Genomic DNA, 18,055 nt, shown 5'->3' with positions numbered 1-18,055 from the left:
CCCTGACTGCTTACATGCTTTTCCTGTTGTGATTACCAAAGTTGATGCCATTTTTAAAAATGGAGGAAAGACTTGTCTGTCGATTAACGAGACATCGAACAAGCGACGGAAGTCGTACTGAGGAGATAGTGCGGAAACATCTGATAGCTAGCTAGTTACGTAGGATGGAGAGTGTGCGGTAGCAGCTAGCCGATGTGAGAAGAAGTATACTTTGAAAGAACGTTTTATGAGAATCAAACCAGTAATAAAGGTAGATACAAACTGTTGCTCTTCACGAGAGGCACCCACTACGGCCGGAGACAAGGTACAAGTAAGATCGTCTACTTCTTATGCTTCATTGAAGAGGTTTAGCTACCTAGACTAGTTAGCTATAATGTTAGCTATCCACGCTTCATTCTATTTGTATGGTAGCAAGCTAGCTGGAGACAAAGACAGAAAATGTAACTAGCAAATCGCAAATCCCTCAAATCGAAAAGGTGACGATAGTTGGCTAGCTAACGTTGTGTATCCTAGGACGCTAAAAAATCTAATTAGCTGTTTTTTCATCTAGCTAGCATTAATTCCAATTCATAATTGTCGCTAACGATGCTTGTGATTGTTGCATACATCTAAGTTAGCTAGACTACCTACTTAGCAATCCTACTAGCTTTTTACCCCTGAGTTTGTATGCGTATGGCTGCTAATGACAGATGTGTTATGGTGACGTAAAGAATGTTCAAAGCCAGTACATCTGATTGTATAACTAAGTTAGTCGTGTAGTTATTTCATTTATCGGCTGTATAAACAGGGATCTTTTTACCTGTCTAGTTGTTTAGTTGTCTAGCTGGTGTTGGGTAGCTTGCTGTCGAGAGAAAATAAATGGCTAACTAGGTAGTCTAACTGTCCTTTATTTTATGATTGACAGAAGGTAATTTTTTAAGTTGCTTTGCAACACAATTGTTCTCTCTTCTTAGTTATCACCTGGAAGCGACCATGTATTGCGTTAGTTACACATAGCTAGTAGGCTGTAGCTAGGTAACGGTATCGCGACCATCAGAGTTTAGTGCAAGTTAGCGAGTGTTCATAGATTGTATGATAATAATCTGTTTAACGCCTGGTAGATGGTGTTGATATTCCACTAGTCCTTTGTTTTGACATAAGTGTCGGTGTATGGTAAAATTAGCTCACAGTGCTGTTTCGTTGGCTTCGGAGTGGGCTAGCAATATCTGAGACTGGACCGGCCAGTTTTGTCTGCTGCTGTTTACTGCACAGTCAACCTTTCCGGAAAGTATATAAATTCGTAACTTGGCTAATATAACTAATCCGTCCCAGTTATGTCAAGCGCCAAACATTTCTGTTGGTCATTTTAGTGAAACTTTGCTGGGGGCTCAGACCACACCCGAGCTCCACTACTCCAACCTATTGAGGCTTTAACATTCTGACAGGTTATTTTCATGGCATCTGACATTGTTTCTTAGCTTTTGGAATTCATGAGTCTGAATCATGTATCTTGAACGGGCTACTGAATGCAGAAGCTTGTTATTAGGACATTACATACATTACATTATTGCCATTTAGCAGACACTTTTATCCAGAGCAACTTACAAGTTACATGTTATCCATGTATACAGCAAGATATTTACTGAGCCAATTGTGGGTTAAGGACCTTGGCCAAGGGTACAGCAGCAGTGCCCCTGTGGGTAATCGAACCAGCAACCTTTTGGTTACAAGTCCTGCTCCACAACCACTATGCTACACTGCCACCTCACAGTCTCGCCCCAGAACCTACATGAAACAGCCTCCCCAATGCGTTTTATTCCCTCCCAGTTTATACATTGTAAAAAATGATTGGCATCACAATGGGGTAAACAGAGCAGTATGGGTAATCTTCATATTTTGTTGTTTGTAGTAATCGTTAATATCATCGGTAGGACACATCCAATCCAGTCCCTTTGGTGTAAATATTATACCTATACAAATGGCTTTACTGAAGTTAAGTGTATGCATTGCACTAGGCTGTTGTGTAACTTCTGTTGTCTTTGTGTGTGTTTGTGTTTGTGTGCACGCATGATTGTACATGTGTGCAGAATGGATCCAGCCCTGCTCAGAGAGAGGGAGCTCTTTAAGAAGAGAGCCCTCTCCACACCAGCGGTTGAGAAACGGCCTGCCCCTTCAGACTCTTCCTCCTCTTCTTCCTCCAAGAAGAAGAAGCCCAAACCGGACCGGGACAGCTCTGCTGGGTCCAAGCACAGCACAGGTCAGTCACAGCCACAGCCACCTCCTTTGTGAGCATGGAGTGGCCAGAGGGAGCAGCCCATTGTCAAGGTGTTCCTCACTGACACAGACTCACAGACTTTTCATTGTTGGACTATCAAGGAACATGTTTTTGCTTGCTGTATTTTTAATTCTTAAATGTGGTCTAAACTATGACCGCTTGTACATCAGCAATACTTTCACAGTCACAAATACATGGGATATTTACATGGTCATATATTTTGATACTTTAGATGATAGCAAAAAACACAGTATAAAAGCGTTGTTTGGGTTTATGGAACACATGACAGCCTCACAAGTGAAATTAACAGCTTGCCAACTCTCTTTGCATTTGTTGTAAGAGGGTGAGTCAAGGGTGTGATTTCATTTCAGACAGGGGATATGAAATGAGGACACGCTTGCAGTTCAGTGTCATCTGCACTTTAATCTAACGTACATTTTTTAAGGCAAGTTGAAGGACACATGTGCTGTGATGTAGGCTAAATGCAGACTTATGCAATAAAGGGATAAAAAGAGACACAGGTCATTTTTCAAACATCTTTTTTTTTTTTTCTTAGAAAAGAGAAACTTTCTTGTGTGTTTACCAAGTTAAAAAGAAAGGAGAGCTGCTGTAAACATTTGTGACACAGGTGCTATTAGGGATGTCACCTCGAAAGTCTCCTGCTTCGGTAGCAATTCAGGTGACGTGAACTATACAACGTTACAGTGCGATATTCACATTAGAGCCACAGAGATTTCTCCAGAACTGCTTTTGAGTTGTAGGTAGTCCCTTCCTTTCAGATATTACTGTAAGCGCTCTGAACGGGCAAGGCAATGCAGGAATGGCAGTTGCATTGGCCTCAGCTGCAGTTTGAACATGCTGCGGTTGAAGCTGAACTCGCTGCAGATTGGCATTCCCTGGCTCCCACCTCAGTAAAGCTGTTTGAGAAGCGCGGTGGTATTCAGATAAGGCAATGCTGGGTACCAGTGTGACATTATTACATTTGGTACGACATGTTTATATCTCACGGATGTTCAGGATGTCGAGAAAGGGAGCGAGATGTTGCGATACAGCAGTACAATTGTGTGGTAGCTGTTGGTAGCCTGGAGCGGGAAGCAGGAGCTGCCTTGGCCCTGGAGGTTTCCTGTTGCGTTACAGCACCCACTCAGAAGTGATCGTCTGGGATCGGCTCGGTCACAGGGGAATCTGGCGCATCGTATTCTAGGTGGGGTGACGTGGTACGCGGTGCCGTTGATGAAATGTCAGATGACGAAACACAGGTCCGCCACGGGTTGTTGGCATCTCCTTTTTCTTCCTCCTCCTCCTCCTCCTCCTCTTCCTCCACAGATTCCGTTATGGTCTGTGCTTTGAACTGAAGATGATTGCGTTCCCGTCTCCTCGCAGGAGGTGGGGGGGTGGGGTCGGTCAGGGGCGTGAAGGCGGCAGGCGGGGCCTGCGACCTGACTCCTCCCATCAGGGGGGGCGGGGCAGGGCGGCGGCTGCTACACCACCTCCACGTGGCGGCCGCGCACGCGTTCCATGACGGAGCGGAAGGGGCCGGGCTCCTCGCGCAGATCGCGGGCTGTCTTGCCCTTGGCGCAGCAGCCGCAGTCCAGCAGCTCGTACAGGAAGGCCAGCGCGGCCAGCGACACCACCGTCAGGACAAAGAGGAGCAGGATGACGAAGCAGGCCACGTTCCAGCCGTCGTGGAAGGGGTAGACCTCCTGCACCTGCAGGGCCACGCCCGCCAGGGGCGCCACCGGGGCCCAGGGCTGGCTGCCGTTGTGGCCGGTCATTGCTTGTCCGTTGTCACCGGGGAGTGGCTGCAGAGACACAGGGGAAGCGGCTTAGTGAACCCACCCCGTACTGGAGAATTATTGGGGCATTCCAAGCCAAGTATATCTATGTCATAGCCCCTCGTTTCATATTTTGGGAGAGAAATTTAGCTTCAGGCAAAGACATGTCTTTTATTCATTTTCCCCTTAAGCTGCACTCTGGCTCAGCCTGAGGTGCAGAAAGTCACCATGAGTAGGAAATTTACCTTGAGATGAAATGGAAAGCTACCATAATATGTAGCACCTTTCCTGACTTGTAATCATGGGCAATAGTGATCTCATAACTGGCTCTCAAGAGGCTCTAGTTCGCCTTTTTGATTTAATAGAACAGCCTGTTCTAAAGTTCCTGTTCGAGTGTTTCTGGGGAGGCCCCTTGAATTATAGTGTCAGTGTAGAGGAAGCAGTCTGTCAACTCCACCCACCCCAGTCTCCCCACGGTGCAGAAAGAAAATCAGAGATGGAAGGCCTTTTAGACTAGTGTGGTTTTCAGACTAGGGGCAGCAGTGTGGCGTAGTGGTAAGGAGCAGGGCTCGGAACCAAAAGGTTGTGGATTTGATTCCCCAGTTGGCCACTGATGCTGTACCCGTGGGCAAGGTACTTAATCTAAAATATCCAGCTGTATAAATGGGTAACATGTAAGTCACTCTGGATAGGAATGCCTGCTAAATGACAATAATGTAAAAATGTAGTACATTTGCATGCATAATGTGTGCATGCTGTGCGCAGATTGTGTGACAATCTGCAAGGGGCATGAGAGTGCAGATCGGTTTCCGTAAAGGGTAATTTTAGCCGGCATCCTTGTCTTACTAGGTCGAACAGTGTAATGTGATAAAAGCACAGTCATCAACACACAACACCTTTCCGAAAAGATGTGTACCTCCAAAAAATGCTTTCCTGTGTCGCTGTAGTACTGTCTGTTTGTTAATGGTGTCTCTTTCTAAAAGCCTGAATATGAAGCTGAACAAGTGCGTTAAGAAAACGAGCAGCCTGTAAAATTAGATAGATAATTATCAGAAGAAAGATTTTTTTTCCAGCCCTGCTATTTAGTTGGGTAATATCTTGTTCTTGGTCACATTGTTTATAGATGCTGAGCCATTTAGTTGTTATGACAGAGGATTGTGGAATGAATTGATGTTCGGACTGAGATTATTTGCATAAGCGCTATAGAAGAAAACCCACTGTGTTTGCAGACTACAGCTGACTAAAACCACCCTAGCCTCGTTAATGCAGTTCTTGTGTCAAATCTGAGACAGTTGCTGTGTAAGATGGTTTGGCCTCTTCAGTCAGAGCATTTTGGCACTTCTGCTCTCTCCCTCCATCTGGACCTTCTGGGAGGGCTTGAATCAGATCTCGCAGGCTCGTTACACAAAGGCAACTACGCTGTCTCCCGGTCGCCTTAATATTTAAGCCTCTCGCTCAGAAAAAAAAAGAAACGCACACCAGCCCGAACAGCGGCACACCAAGCCTGTTCCTGAGGAATATTCAGCTGAACCCTGCAAACCTGAAACCAGATTGATCTGGAATGCAAGTGACTGCATAAACACTGACATTCAATCGCTAAAACACTGATGACAATAATCATAATAATTATGGTAATAGGCCGTAATCAGAAAATCAGGTTGTAAACAGTTGGATAATTGCTATTCAAAAAGGACAAGCCCTTACAGCAGTAATTGGGGTAAGCGGGAGGAAGTAGCGTAGTGTGTTTTTTGGGGAGGGAGGGGGGTGTCTCAGACAGCAGGCTAGATACTCGCTGGCCACGCCTTTCTGTCTCAGTGCCAGTCTAATCCTGGTACAAGGAAACCCCCTAAAACGCCCCCCCCCCCCCAGTTCTGCCCCTTCCCCTTCCCCACTGCCTTGTTACAACAACGGGAGGGACAGATGGGACTCGCTTACTATTGTTGCCGTGTCTCAGTAATGCACCATCACAGACGCGTGTCCCATCCCCTTTCATATGGGGTAAAGCCCAGCCCTAGCCCACCCCCACCCTGCGAAGCATTGATTTCTACACAGAGCCGTAGCTCCCCCAGACATTCTCCCTGCCCATCTCTTAGTGCTAGCACTATCAGCGCTAGTGATGCATCAAGCCTCCTCATTTAAGTTTTCTTTTTGTCCCTGCTGGACTTACAGTGCCAGTTGCACTGCTCTCTGTTGCAAGATGTGCTCATGACTGGACACTGAAATATATAGCCGGCGGTGTTTACCACACCCCCGCCCACACACAACGCCACCTCCCCAACAGTCGCGCCCTACGCCACAAGAGCAAGTCCTTTTGCAACTAGCATAAAAGTATGACGTCAGCCCCCTCAAGGAAATTAATTAATAAACCCAGCGCACAAGCAGCGCAGGGCGGACTGAACACGCATCACTCAGTTTCATAGCATGCAAAGCCGCGTGCATTTACGGTCCATTAGAGAGCAGTCGTGCATGTGCATGCGTGCGTGTGTGTGCGTGTGTGCGCGTGTGGCGGCAGGAGCGCGTGCAGACATACCTGCGTGTGCTTTGCTGGATGCGGATGCTGGAAAAGGCTGGCCGCTCCTCTCCTCTCCTCTCCTCCGCCGCCGCTCCCCGCGGCCCAGATGACACGCGCAGCTCAGGCTGCCCTGAAACGGTGCCGCGCCGCGATTGGCCAGCCCGCCACACAAAGGGACCTGCCCCCCTCCCTCTCTGCTCATTAGCGGGAGCCACCTCCTGTCAGCTCCTTCCCACCAACTGAATTATTCATGAGGCATACTAGCAACCTGTTTTGATTGGGTGAAGTCTGCTCCGGGGGGGGGGAGGGGGGCAGCTGGTTGATTTGTTTTAGAAGCGACGTAATGGCTTTGCTTGTACGTTAGCGGGCTGCCACAAAGGGCAGAAGTGGAGCACGCTGTCAGTTTCCACAATGATATACATACATGAATGACATACATACACACAAATACACAATTTTGTTTTTCTTGCATCACCGCCTTGTTTGATTCCCATTCGAGCTGGGTGGCAGTGTAGCATAATGGTAATGAGCAGGACTTGTAACTGAAAGGTTGCCGGTTTGATTCCCTGCTGGAACACAGCTGCTGTACCCTTGGTCAAGGTACTTAACCTAGAATTGCCTCAGTAAATATTCAGCTGTATAAATGGATAACATTGTAAAAAAAAAAAAAAAATTAACTGATCTAAGTTGCTCTGGATAAGCACTTCTGCTAAATGGCAGTAATGTAAGGTGTGGGGTGAAATCTTTCCTTGGTTCCAGAGAGTGTAGGCAACCGACAGCAGAGCAGAGGCTGCTGGGAATAATTGCGAGCTGTCAGACGGTGTCCGTCAGGGCACGGGGGCCGCGGGGCTGCCGCCGGCTGTGTCGCACCAGGGCCGACGTGACGAGCGTGACAGCAGCAGCAGCAGCAGCATCAGCATCAGCGCTCTGCAGACTGTCACGGAGGGAGCCGTCAGCCTGCCCTGGGCCGAGGGGTCCCTGCTCTGTCAGTTACAGGGTTCACACAGGCCGGGCCCAAATTACTGCCAGCCACCCAACCCTCTGCAAACTGCAGAGTGCAGTCAGTCTTCTCATGGGCTTTGGGGGTCCATCCATACACTAAAGGGGACACCTCCAGAAGAAAAATAACACAAAAAAGGATGAATTGTTAACTGTTAAAAACTATAAATAATACATTGCAAGTGGTTTGGAACCTTGCATCCTGCTGGTTTCAAGTTTTGTTGCCACCATTGCATTTCTCAAAACCACTGGGATAGTACATGGCTGATTCTCTGTACAATTGCAGTAGCCTGGTACCAGTATGTCTGGTAGTCTGATACAGGGTATCTGTCTCAGTTCCTGGAAAGCTCTCTGCATGCTAGATTCAGTTTCAGCCAGGTTTCAGGGGCCTCATTGGTCAAATGGATCAGTTGGCTCAATTCATTTAAACACAAATTTCCCCAGCATACACTGCATTAAAATGTTTCTTCGGTAGAAGTAAAGTCTTAAGGCTATGATTTATCCTTTGCAATAATGTTAAACGAAGGTAGCAGGGGTACAGAACGCAGCATAGACCTAGTCCTCGTGCAGCAGTGTTTCAAACCCTTAATCTTGCAGATGAGATAAGGTTTGTATGGAAAGGTAATATCCAGGGCTGCTCTGATTAGTTTGTGTGTTCGGTACTCGAAATAGTGTGTAATCCACTTGGGTGCCTGTTGCGCATTGTCGGGTGTGTGCCAGGGCGTAGCATGCGGGAGTGTGTTGATGGGCTGCTAAAAGATGAGCAGCAGCTGCATTCAGCCCATAAGAGCCTTCACCCTGCCGCACAAACCGATCGTTTCAAGCTCCTTTCCTTAGGGCGGGAGGGCATGGCTCCATGCCGGAATTTTAAGACCATATTGTAGCTGCGGTCTGTAATTACATTACCATTGCCTCTAATGTACTCTGTGTGATTTGTTCTTTTATTGCTGCTTGCTAAGCTTGCTCTGCCTGTCCACCATTTTGATTATGGTTAATGTATTGGCAGAAAATGATGTCGGTTTCTGTAATAACGGGCAGTGTTCAGAAACTCATTTTTAAGGTCTTACGTAAGCCTGTAAAAGTAGTTGTAAGGGTACGTTTTCCTTGATGAATTATGATTGCATTTGTCTACGTGGTGTGCTTGTGTTTGCTTTAATGATACACCCCTAATTACTGTTGAAGGACGTCACAGGGCTTCATCACTGTATGTCTCTGTATGTCTCTTTCCCACAGACTCCAGCAATGGATCATTTAACTTGAAGGCACTGTCAGGAAGCTCGGGGTACAAGTTTGGAGTCCTGGCAAAAATAGTAAACTACATGAAGGTCGGTGTCTCTGTGTGTGTTGTGATGCCTGTGCTCTGTGCTGTCTTAGCTACTCCATACTGTTCCGATGTATCTGGAAATAACCTGCTTGGCCTGGTAAAGTCTTAGTGCGTATGTAGCAAAACATTTTAAAAGAACACTTCACTGTGCCTTTTGAAAGAAAACGCCTCTGCGTCAATATCTAATATATTCTGCTGCTGAAAGTAACAGTAACATTTCTCAGTCTTTATGTTTCATTTTCAGTTTAAAAGGGTTCTGTAAAATGTTTTATTCATGTATTCAAGGGTAGCGAGCGGCATAAACATTTGCATATTAATATAACAGAATGGTCTCAGAAGACATGTGTTCGTGGGTTCCGTGTGTAAACTTAAATGCTGAATTACTGATAAAATCTTGCATCGCCATGTGGGACATGAAAGGAGGGGAAGGAGTAACCCCAAACTGAACTTCCCGGCTGCAAGCCGGTGCCTGTGCTTCACGTGAATTCAGTTGAGACTATTCTGAGTTTTACTGTGACCTGAGCTTGTTATTCCTCTCTCCCAGCATTCGTCTGTGCCGATGCTCTGAGAGTGAGCATCTTGTTTACAGCTAGTGCCTCTTCTGACATTACTGCGTGGTTTGTCACACCAGTCCCTGACTCATACCCATTTGCATAACGCGACCATGGTGGCACCTCGTTTGTACGCAGTTATCGTTTTGCGTCTTGCCTTTTCAGAACGCTGGGGCGTCTGTAATGCAAGCACTGCCACAACAGAGATAAAAGATGTATTGTGTCAGAAGTGGTGCTGAGTGCGTGTGTTCATATTCCCCTGGACTCCATTCTGAAGGTCTCTAGATGTACCGGGCTATTATGTTCCTGGTTGTTAACAAGGAATGTAACCAGTTGCCTTTGAAGGCCTAGATTCATTTGGGCTTCAGAGTGCTTTGCCCTTGGCTTTGACTGACAGATTTAAGCACCTTCCCTAAATGTGTTATTCAAAGATGGGAGCAAAGCAGATTTGTGGTTAGATTGCAGTTGGGGCCTAAGTGAATTGACCATCTTCAGATTGAACATACAGAGGGCAGGCAGTGCATTCCGGGCTCATTTTCCTCTGGCTGTGTTGTGCAGACTCGCCACCAGCGGGGAGACACCCACCACCTGACGCTGGAAGAGATCCTGGACGAGACCAAGCTGCTGGACATCGGGCTGAAGCAGAAGCAGTGGCTGATGAGCGAGGTACGGCGCGTTCCATGTGCAGCCCTCTCGTCGTCCTGTAGGGGGCGCAGTGTACGCTGAGCAGTGCATTTACAAAATACAATCACCTGCACTACCATGCGAAGCTCTCCAGATGTTCCATGCTAACAGAGCAGGTTGAAGGGAAATCTATAAAAGCTAATGCACCCATTCCATTACATTACATTGCTGGCATTAAGCAGATGCTCTTATCCAGAGTCACTTACATTGGTTACACTTTTTTTTGTAGCACACAAAAAACCTGAGTGTCTCTCACAGTGCACTTTGTTTTCAACTTTTTCATTTTGACTTTCACTTTACCTCTGCGACTGTGGAATTTTTTTCAATTCACATGCATTTTTTATTCGTTTTGATGACGCCCCACTCATTTTGTGAAACGCACGCCTTCCCAAACTCAATCCTTGGGAGCGCTCTCTCCACTTGGGCTTGGGATTGCCAGTATGGAGTCTTGGCGGGGGGGGGGGGCTGCAGTAAGTACGTTTGGTTGATTAACCGCCGTAATCACGTTGGACTCCCGAGTGCAGAAAACCCTGGCCCACCTGCTCATAGAAACAGACACCTGCCTGAGGGAGAAGGAAGAGGAGTGAATGGTGATGAGCCAAACCTGCCTCAATCACATTAGTCCTGGCAGCACTTCCAGTTTCCAGCTCACTTTACCTGATTCAGAGATAAGTTGGAGTGAAAGCCAGGAGGGGTTAAGTGAGGATTTTAGGTTTCGTTTAAACCCCTTCTTGCTTATCCTTTTTCTGCGTTGCTTGACGATGTTTCTCACTACATATTTTCACTGGTCATTTGATGTCACTTATGTGTCTTAGATTACCTTCTTGAAGTTAAAGACCATTAGGGGTTCTCTTCTTTATTTATGACTCCTGTAAGATGTTCTGTTGTTTAGATAATACAGCAGTATTCCTGCATAATGCATAAAGACCTCACTTCATTTAAGTCAGGTTACTCCCACTGTTATTGCCTTAAGGGCATGAAAGTCCAGGTGGGCTTGTTTGGACAGATAGAGCCACTTCCAATGTTGCTGCGTGGTTACATTTCCGTTGACTAGTGTGGAGTCACTGATCAAGCTCACCGTGCTTATCATGCACTTAGTAACTCCACTATATTTCTGAATGATTATTTACGGCTGCTTTCCGTCCAGTGGTCACTTTGAACAAAATCCAGCCTTTACTGAGGTCCTCAGGACAGCATTCAGAATGTCCTGAGGAGGCTTGGGTGTCCTTTTTAACTTTAATGTACATGTTTGCAATATTATTTTTCAATATTCACTGTAAGATATACTGTACATTTTAATTTATAATATAAATATTCTTTGTAGTGTTTAATTACGTACATTTGCCAGGAGGCAGTTTGCTGAAATGACATGGTATGTGGTTCATTATTCCAAAATTGTGTCGGTACTTTTCACATATGTCCACAAGGGGGAGGCAAGTTCTAGTAGAACTATTTTGCATACTTAACAAAACATAGTCAGAGTAGTTCATAGAGGCTGTCTTTTATTCCTCATTTATATGAGTTGAAATGTTGACATAAACAGGACTTCAGCATTTATTGGTTGTAACATAAGTTATATTAGATTTTAGCTATTATGAATGGCTTGGGGTATGTCAGGACTTGTTGCTGGAGGAAATAGTTTTGGACCGGTTCCTGTATTTGGTCTAATAGTAATGCTTAAGTGATCTGGTCAAAGTGCAAGTTTTTTTTTCAGTGTTTTCCACAGAATTTTTACTTTGATCTCAGTGTTTTTCTTATGTTTTTCATTGCTCTCACAGCGTCAACACCAGTGCAAATGAATTCGCCAGACATCAGAGGGTGTAGCGCTTTGCGGTGAAACAGTTCAGATGACTGAGGTTTTGCTGTGACACTCGGATCCCTCTCTTTGCGTCACTCCCCTGTCTTTGACCCCCACCTACAACCAGGCCCTGGCCAGCAACCCCAAGATTGAGGTCCGTGACGGGAAGTACGCCTTTAAGCCCAAGTACCATCTGAAGGACAAGAAGGCCCTGCTGAGGCTGCTGGACAAACACGACCAGTTGGGCCTGGGAGGCGTGCTGCTGGATGACGTGGAGGAGGGCCTGCCCAATGCACAGAAGGCCATCAAGGTGAGAGAGCACCCCCTGCTGGAGAATGGGGCCAAGCATGTAAAGTCAGATGACATTACAGTATCATTTGTTCATCAGATACTCTTATCCAGAGCAACTTAAGTAGCTCACAGTTTTTACACGATATCCATTTATGAATGTAATTTGCATGAAGGACCTTTCCTAAGGGAACAACAGCAGTGTTTCTTGTAAAACACATCAGCTTAATACTCACCCTTATCCGAAATGACTTGTACAAGATTCCATTCTTAACATTTTAGCTGATTGAATGGTTAAGAGAACAATTTAGAGCCAGCGGCGTACCGGGTAAAAGCCAATTCTTTCACTGCTCTGTGCCACATCACATGACACTTTGCCGCATGTTCATTGCCAGGCTTTGGGTGACCAGATCATATTTGTGACCAGACCAGACAAGAAGAAGATTCTTTTCTACAACGACAAGCACTGTCAGTTTGTGGTGGATGAAGGTGAGTCCTTCACTGTTGGTGAGAGTGAGAAATGTACATGACAGGGGAGGAGCATCTGTGTAGGATTATCCTTCCACGTGTACCTTGTTTTAACGCTTTCTGGTTCATGATTTTGGACACACACAGTGTGAATGTGCACCATTTAACATCTGAGTGCCTGAGGGCTTGGCGATGCCCTGTACCTCCACCTGTACCACCCACCTCCACCTGACATCCTCATCCGCGGTGTATACACGTATCTTACATTTGGCGTAGAATCCCATCAAGGGTAAAACAGCATATCCCCACCCTTAGCCCATGTGCACACCACCCAGTAGACGACCCCTCCACTTTGAGAGAGGCAATGGGGTCACTGGGCAGGTTACTGAGCATGCCCAGTCCTCCCATTCCACAGTCTTACCAGATGACCTCACGAGACAGCAGTGTTCTACCAATCTGAGTGGCAGTCTCCTCTCCTAATCCTCCACCGATCAGCAGACCCTACTGGAGAGGAATTAATACCCACAGTGTCTCTAATCTGCCCTGGGACAGGCCCGGCTTTGAAAGGATCTCCCATGTAACCCTGCTCTGGCAGTGCGGGGATTGAGAGGGTTGGTGCATGTCATCTCCTGTACTACTAATTGTCTGGTACAGGAACTGGACATGCAGGAGGGGCAGTAAAAAGTAAAGATGCTCCCCCCCTCCTGTGGGTATTGTGCCTCGGTACAAGGATAGCTGCCTGGGCCTGTCTTCTGTCTCCCAGAGCATGAATATGGAGCGTGATGCCTCCCTCTTCTCTGGCCCAGTGGACATGTCACATGGAGGGGGCGATACTGAAGGGATTGCATACATACGGCCCCTTTTTCACCACACAGTGCTGGCTGTCGTACCCCTCTTTTAAAGCTTGCTGTATAAGTCATAATCAACCCCCACACCGTGTCTGATGCTTGCCTCCTGCCTAAAATAAATATATGAAACTGTGTGAGTTGTTAACCTTCAGGTGATTAAAAACAATGCTATTGCTTTCAAATGTCGCTGCCACTTATATCAACAGCTATCTGAAAGTCAGGGTGTCCAGTGTAATAGTTACCGCTCACTTAATTGGCCTCAGTGGTGTCAATTAGCGGATGGATTTGGAAGTGGTTCAAGAGTTGTCTTTCACCCCTGTCACCCACAGAGTTCCAGAAGCTGTGGCGGAGCATTCCTGTGGACTCCATGGATGAGGAGAAGATCGAAGACTACCTGAAGAGGCAGGGGATCTCCTCAATGCAGGAGACGGGACCAAAGAAACTGGTTCGTGCTCTCGCAGTCAGACCCACTTAAACGAGCCCAGAATGAGACTCACATGCACAGCAGGGCTTGTACAGATAGAGTGGGAGTGTCGGCCTATTTATCAGAAGGCCCTTTGACAGTAGTCAGTCAGCTCCCTTTCAATTCATCCATTTCAGGAAATGAATTGAGTTCTTTGGGTATTGTAGGTATAGCGGGTGATTTTTAGTCCATGAATTGAATTTCACTTTATTCCATTCAATTGACTAAATAGAAATGGAACCCCAACTTACTTTTACCATGTGTATATTGCCTCCCCACTTGAATCACTATGATATAATCTGCCCATTTGCCTCTGCAGGCGCCCATCCAGAAGAGGAAGAAACCAGGGGCTCAGAAGAAGAGGCGCTTCAAGACGCACAACGACCATCTCGCTGGAGTGCTGGAGGACTACTCTGATGGAGTCCCTGGCAAGAAGTGACCGCGCTCTCCCACCACCAGCCAGCAGGGGGAGCTGCCGGTCACCGTAAGGAAGAGCGCGGAAAGGGGCAGCCGCACCCCTCTGAGAGGCCCGCTCTGAACCCTGCTTGGGACAACTACTACTTTGCCAAAAAAGATAATATAAAAGGGCACTGCTGTTTATTATACTGTAATGCTTGGTTCAGAAACATACAAATGTGAATCTGTGTAAATATCTTTTTTCTTTCATGCTAGCATAGAACAGACCTGGGGTATGGTTGATTATGATGTAAATTGCGAGGCTATTAGGAAGAAAACTCTTTGCTGTCATCCGTACCACGTTTCTTGAGCTCCTTTTATTACTGGAGCCCAAACCTATGCTGGACATTTTACCTGAACTTGGATGGATGTTTAAAATAAAAAAAGCGTAAGAAAATGGAATTTTGTTTCATTTAGAGAACATAGTACTCCTGTACCAAGTCCAGGGGTCATTTAATCCAGGAATAATAAAAGAAAAAGAAAAGAAAAAAGAACATTTTAATAACAGTGAGGCTATGAGGTCTTTCTTTACAATGATAAAATACTGTAATTCAGGGGAATGTGGCTTTTGCATGAACATACCTGGGGCTGTTCTGGCTGTGTTGGACACCCCAGCAGGTATTAAGCAACCGGACCTTCCAAGGCCCGTTGATAAATGCTTGGTACGGCCAACTAAATACATTCCCTGGGTTTTTTTTTTTTTCCATCAGAGAACCACCATGGGTGCCCTTCAGACAGAACATAAATTGTTAACTAGCTGAAAAGAACAACACTTTTAAAAGTTTCCCCATCTCTGACTCACTCAGGCGTCAGAGTGCCGTTTCGGACCACCCTGGGACAGGAGCCCATGTTCCCCTTAATGGATCCCCAGTGCCCTAAGTGCATTTGTGATTTGTGTATTATTCATCCCCCGTTTCTCCGTGTTTTTAAGAGCCGGGGTTTTTTTAGGCGGGGGGGTGGGGGGGAGTGCTGTCAGGCGCCTGCCGTTCTCTGTCCCCACAGCTGTCAGTGCGGATAAGCATGCGGGCATGTGGTGACCGGGGCGCTGTGGGGACGAGGGCGGCCGAGACACTCTCCGCTTCGGCCCGGCGACGGGGATGCTGATACAGCCGTTACTCACAGCCTCATGACTCTGGTCTTGGGTCAGTTTTAAACAGAGGCAGGGAAGCGGCGGGATTCCTTTGTGGCGGTTGCTAAGCGACAGTGACCGCAAACCCAGCCCTTGGCAACAGCGCCACCCTGTGGAGGGTGACCGGTGAGGGGAGGAGGAGGTTGCGATCGGAAACGAGTCACCAGGTAGGATTGACGGGGTATCCTTATTGCTTTTCTCACCGCACACAACTCGCACTCTGCTCTCATTGGTGCTGATATCACTGGCAGCCTGTCTGAGCCAATCGTAGATGAGTGCGTGGAAGGAAGGAGCGCTGAGCTGCAGTGCAAAAAACAGGGCCACATACAGTAGTAATGTGTGATGAGGTCATCCTCAGCGGAGCTTCAAGGTCCAGAAACCAATCTCAGATCTGCGTCCACGCATTCTTGAGGCGCTGAGTAATACTGCAGTAACTCCAAAGAAGAGGAATGTTCTTCGGTTTCATCATAACACATCACAACCCAGTGAGGAAAGGCGCAGTTGAGGATATTGTGATGCTGTATTTCAAATGGCATCAGGTTTTCAACAGAAGAAAGGAGCTAACACAGAATGCTCCCTGCAGTGCTCAGCAGTGAAGGCTTCCCACAATGCAGTGCACCCTGTGTAAGGGTGCTGACATCACCGTGTTGAAAGGGGTCCCGACAGCATTAATGGTGCCGCCGCGGTGCCTCCAGGGGCGAGGCGGGGTAAATTGGATGGATGGGATTTACCTCCCTGCTGGGGAGACCTCCTGGAGAGACACAGATATTATTAGAGAGGCAGGCCCAGGGACGCCGCCCCCCCCCCCCACCCCCCCTTGGGGCCCGCTTCCCCGGACGAGGCTAGGCAAGCAGGGGGGGGCACGACGGCCCTGGCGGAGCCACGGCGTGGGGCGTTTTGGTTTCCCCATGGGAGGAGAGACGTGCCGGCAGATTGAGGCAGTGTAACCTCGTCTGGTGCCGGAGTCTGGCGCAGAGCTGGAGGGAGACTGGTTCTCAGCCCGCTGTCCTCTGGGAGCAGGATTCTAATCAGATCTGTGTGGAGACGCCCGCCTCGTCCTCCCTGTCCCCTACCCGCTCCCCTCCAGAAAGGACCAGCACTGCAGTCTGTCAGTATGTGCCGAAACGACTGGCAAGAATGTATGACAGCAGCTTCAGTTAGTGGCAGATGCCATTAGTAAATAAAAGTGCAGACAGGCATGTTACATGAAAGTAATACGAACAAGCCGAAATGTATGTACAGTTCTGAATTCGACTGGTCAGATATTTTTGTAAAATCATGTCTTGAGCAAAGTGAACACAGACCTTAAACAGAGTAACAGGCATGTATATATTGTGTGCATAGTATAATCTATAGTTGTACTTGTTTTTGCCTCTGAAAGAGATTCAAAGTAGTTAACATGTCTCATTTCTACAAATATGAATTTAGGGAGACTGGCACTTTTAAATAAAAGCATTTGATTTGAGATGTGCCTTTACAGGGAGCTCTTATTGACACTCTCTGTGTTAACATTTGATGCTGGTATTGTAGGCTCAATCTCAATCTTCAAATATGTTTTAAAAAAATCACAAAGTCTATTGGGAGTTACATGCTTCTCCTAAAAATAGAAAACCAAGCCGGTATTTTAAGGCACAAAAATGCTGGAAATGTGGGGTGACTTCAAAGATGAAAAAGTAAAGACGCGCTTCATTTATTTAAAAGGGAAGATAAAGTCACCTCTTGAGAAACTTGAGAAACTTATTTCCATGAGGCCCAGCTTTGGTCTGTCAGAGGGACTGCTTTGTTGACTGGAGTTTGTCAGTGTCTGTGCTTGAGCATTGGGTATACATTAGCTCATCTCTGACATGTTGCAGAGCTGACTGAGTTTACATTGCATTGCATGCTACCTGTCATTTTTGGACAGGTTCAGGTTTTCAGTACATCCACATCACACAAAAGCACTCGGTGCCTGTATGGTGTCTGGTTTGGGGTTATTTTGTGCAAGTACGCCAGATGTGTTCAACCGATCTTCATTTCCACAGAAACCTAACACACTGGGCTTAAAATTCCAGTAGAAACTGGACTGAAATCAAGAACTGATTGTGGTTTTATATGGGATGATCAAAGCAAACACGACTACCTTTGGCCCACGAGCAAATCTGTCAGAATGAGAAAAAAAACACAGAAGAAATCTTGCAAACACTGCAAAAATGGAGGATGTTCTCCTGTTATGATGGTCTATCTTGAGAACGAGTATCTCATTTAAAGATACAGCTTCTTACGATGTAACTCAGAACTATTCAAGATAGTGTGTGTATTTATATATAAAGAGAGATATGGTATACATGTTACATCTGACAATACAGCACTTCTCTCGCACACATTCACTCTTGTTTAGCATAAGAGTTGAAGCAGAAATACTACCTTAACCATTTTTGACAGTTTCACAGCCAACAAAATCTTTTGTGAAACAACACATTACAGTATTTACATTTTATTTGCTTTGCTGACCATCTGATCCAGGGCA

General features: G+C 46.5%; 2 protein-coding genes across 3 annotated transcripts; one reads left to right on the top strand and one right to left on the bottom strand.

Annotated features, from left to right (window-relative positions):
• The first annotated feature begins 165 nt into the window (after window positions 1-165).
• Window positions 166-14,922, top strand: gtf2e2 (general transcription factor IIE, polypeptide 2, beta). 2 transcript variants are annotated; one of them, XM_036516826.1, is made up of 8 exons: window positions 166-304; window positions 2,067-2,236; window positions 8,774-8,865; window positions 9,974-10,081; window positions 12,025-12,207; window positions 12,581-12,674; window positions 13,831-13,946; window positions 14,284-14,922. In XM_036516826.1, the coding sequence occupies exons 2-8, from the start codon at window positions 2,068-2,070 to the stop codon at window positions 14,401-14,403; spliced, it is 882 nt and encodes a 293-aa protein (XP_036372719.1). In that variant the 5' UTR covers window positions 166-304; window position 2,067; the 3' UTR covers window positions 14,404-14,922. The 2 variants fall into 2 exon arrangements, with proteins under 2 accessions (XP_036372719.1, XP_036372720.1); XM_036516827.1 differs by having other exon boundaries at window positions 166-310.
• smim18 (small integral membrane protein 18) lies at window positions 2,727-6,622 on the bottom strand. The gene is made up of 2 exons (XM_036516828.1): window positions 6,560-6,622; window positions 2,727-4,056 (listed from the first exon to the last, which is right to left on the bottom strand). Exon 2 carries the CDS (start codon window positions 4,027-4,029, stop codon window positions 3,736-3,738), a length of 294 nt encoding a protein of 97 aa, XP_036372721.1. The 5' UTR covers window positions 4,030-4,056; window positions 6,560-6,622; the 3' UTR covers window positions 2,727-3,735.
• Window positions 14,923-18,055: the final 3,133 nt, after the last annotated feature.

Source organism: Megalops cyprinoides, chromosome 22 (genome assembly GCF_013368585.1).
Source record: "Megalops cyprinoides isolate fMegCyp1 chromosome 22, fMegCyp1.pri, whole genome shotgun sequence".
In the NCBI taxonomy this organism is placed as follows: Eukaryota; Metazoa; Chordata; class Actinopteri; order Elopiformes; family Megalopidae; genus Megalops; species Megalops cyprinoides.
Note: the sequence above shows the minus strand (reverse complement) of the source record. Positions and strands in the feature narration are given on the sequence as shown.